Source organism: Aplysia californica, unplaced genomic scaffold, assembly GCF_000002075.1.
Source record: "Aplysia californica isolate F4 #8 unplaced genomic scaffold, AplCal3.0 scaffold00417, whole genome shotgun sequence".
Taxonomy (NCBI): domain Eukaryota; kingdom Metazoa; phylum Mollusca; class Gastropoda; order Aplysiida; family Aplysiidae; genus Aplysia; species Aplysia californica.
The window spans coordinates 21956-24005 of NW_004797687.1; the positions used below are offsets into that span (position 1 = coordinate 21956).

At 45.5% G+C, this 2050-nt stretch overlaps 1 protein-coding gene across 1 annotated transcript; it reads left to right on the top strand.

The window, feature by feature from the left end:
- Nucleotides 1-69: 69 nt before the first annotated feature.
- Nucleotides 70-1887, top strand: LOC101850585 (fibrinolytic enzyme, isozyme C-like). Its single transcript, XM_005104378.3, has one exon. The coding sequence runs from the start codon at nt 1060-1062 to the stop codon at nt 1867-1869; it is 810 nt and encodes a 269-aa protein (XP_005104435.1). The 5' UTR covers nt 70-1059; the 3' UTR covers nt 1870-1887.
- Nucleotides 1888-2050: the final 163 nt, after the last annotated feature.

The window sequence follows — 2050 nt, forward strand, 5'->3', positions numbered from 1 at the left end:
GGGCGAAGGTGATTGCTACCCCTGGGCCCGACCTGGCTCTCGACGGCCCTGCGTATACACCACAGTCCACATGTCGCGTCCCAAGCCATAACGTTCTCCAGGGTTCTCCACTGCAGTTTCTCTGAGCACATAGGCTCCTTCACAGCACGTAAGCGTCGCAGTCAAGTATTTAAGCGCCAATTATCATTAATGTTATGATGTTCTTTCACACCTGACCGTTTTCAGAAATATCGTGATGCAAACAGCAAGTTTCGGACTGGTCTTTATAGATGTTGCAAACATAAATTGAGTCACGACAAGGTGGAATCGTGCGCTCGACAACGTTTTAGCCTGTGAATTATTGGTTTTTGTCATAAACGTTGTACATTTGCTTTGCTTTGGATTAAAAAATACCTTTCTATCCTGAATGTAAGTGTAGGTATATATTTGCAATTGAAAGAGGCAGGGATCGCCTGTTGTTTAAGTTAAAATTAACGATATAATGGCCACTAAGGATTGGGACTTCCAAACCTAGAGTGTCCTTTTAAAATGATGAAAATTTACTTTTTTAAAAACTTTGAATTGATCAAAGTTTATAAGTAAAATTCTACATAGAAATGCATTATTTAAGGAACATAAAAGGTCCCGGTCCCACAATTAAAAAAATGAAAATATAACATCTACTGTATTATGTTGCCCAACATGCGTAAAAAAGTCGGTTTCTTGGATTTCAATATTTTGATAAATGTACATTTTTTTGCCTTGAAAAAATTACCCTAAAAATATTGCTGCCTAAAAACTGTCTTCTTTTGGGCGTGGGGTTCATAAATTCATTATTGCTGGCAGGTGAGAGCTGTTTATGAGGTGTCATATAAAACACTCGTGGACAGACACTGGCCTCGCCTCCGTGTTTCAGACGACAGGGCAGGCTCTATATAAGAGAAGGACAGGGTTCTGTTGAGACATCCTCTGCCAACAAGCTGCAGTGACCACACCAGCACAACAGTACAACAGCCAGCCACTTCTGTGTCCCAGTGTGAGTGACATCATGAAAGTACTTGCGGTCATCTTGCATCAGCCATGTCAGAGAAGAGAATCATCAAAGGAAACCCAGCAGCTCTGTACTCTCATCCTTACATCGCCTCTCTGCAATATTATGTCCGACAATGGCCTTCTTCAGGCTGGAAACATATCTGCGGAGGATCACTCATCAACAGGAGGTGGGTGCTCACCGCTGCTCATTGCGTGGATGGTCTTGTCACTAGCGATATGCGGATAGAACTCGGCGCTCTAAATCTGTACGAGAATCCAAACCAATACGAAGAAACCATCAGAGTTGCAAACTACACCAAGCATCCACATTACAGAGCCACGGGGTCTGGAATTCCCAACGACATCGTCCTAATCTACCTGACGAAAGACGCGACTCTCAACAAAAACATACAGCTCGCTCGTCTGGCTCCCAGCGGCTCCTCCTTCGCCTACACACAATGCGTGTTGGCCGGCTGGGGTGCGATCAGAACAGGTTCCAACCCCCAAGACGCCGAGACCCTGAAAGAGGTGAAGATCACCAAAATCCCCAATGATCGCTGCGACAATCTCTGGGCAGGCCAGGCCATCACGGACTCGCACATCTGTGTCCACGAGGCAGACAGGCATCCCGGCCAGGCTCCTAGCGCCTGTATGGGGGACAGCGGAGGACCCATGATGTGTGGACATGGACATGACATCTTGGCCGGGGTCGCGTCGTGGGGAGAGAAAACCTGCAGCGGAACTCTGCCCAGCGTCTACACCAGAGTCTCCGCGTATCTGAGCTGGATCAGGCACCGCTTAGTGATCCGCTCACACTCTGAGGGCCGGCCATATCCTTCTAATATTATTAGGAAATAAAGAATTAACTTCAAGTCATGTTTGATTTAGTCTTCCGTTTGTAATTGTTTGGGCTTTGGCTTGTTTGGTTGTTTCAGGTATTGATTTGATCTGTCAAGAATTTAGCTGTCTACTACTACAACTACTACTCTACTACTACTGCTACTACTACTACTACTACTACTACTACTACTACTACTAC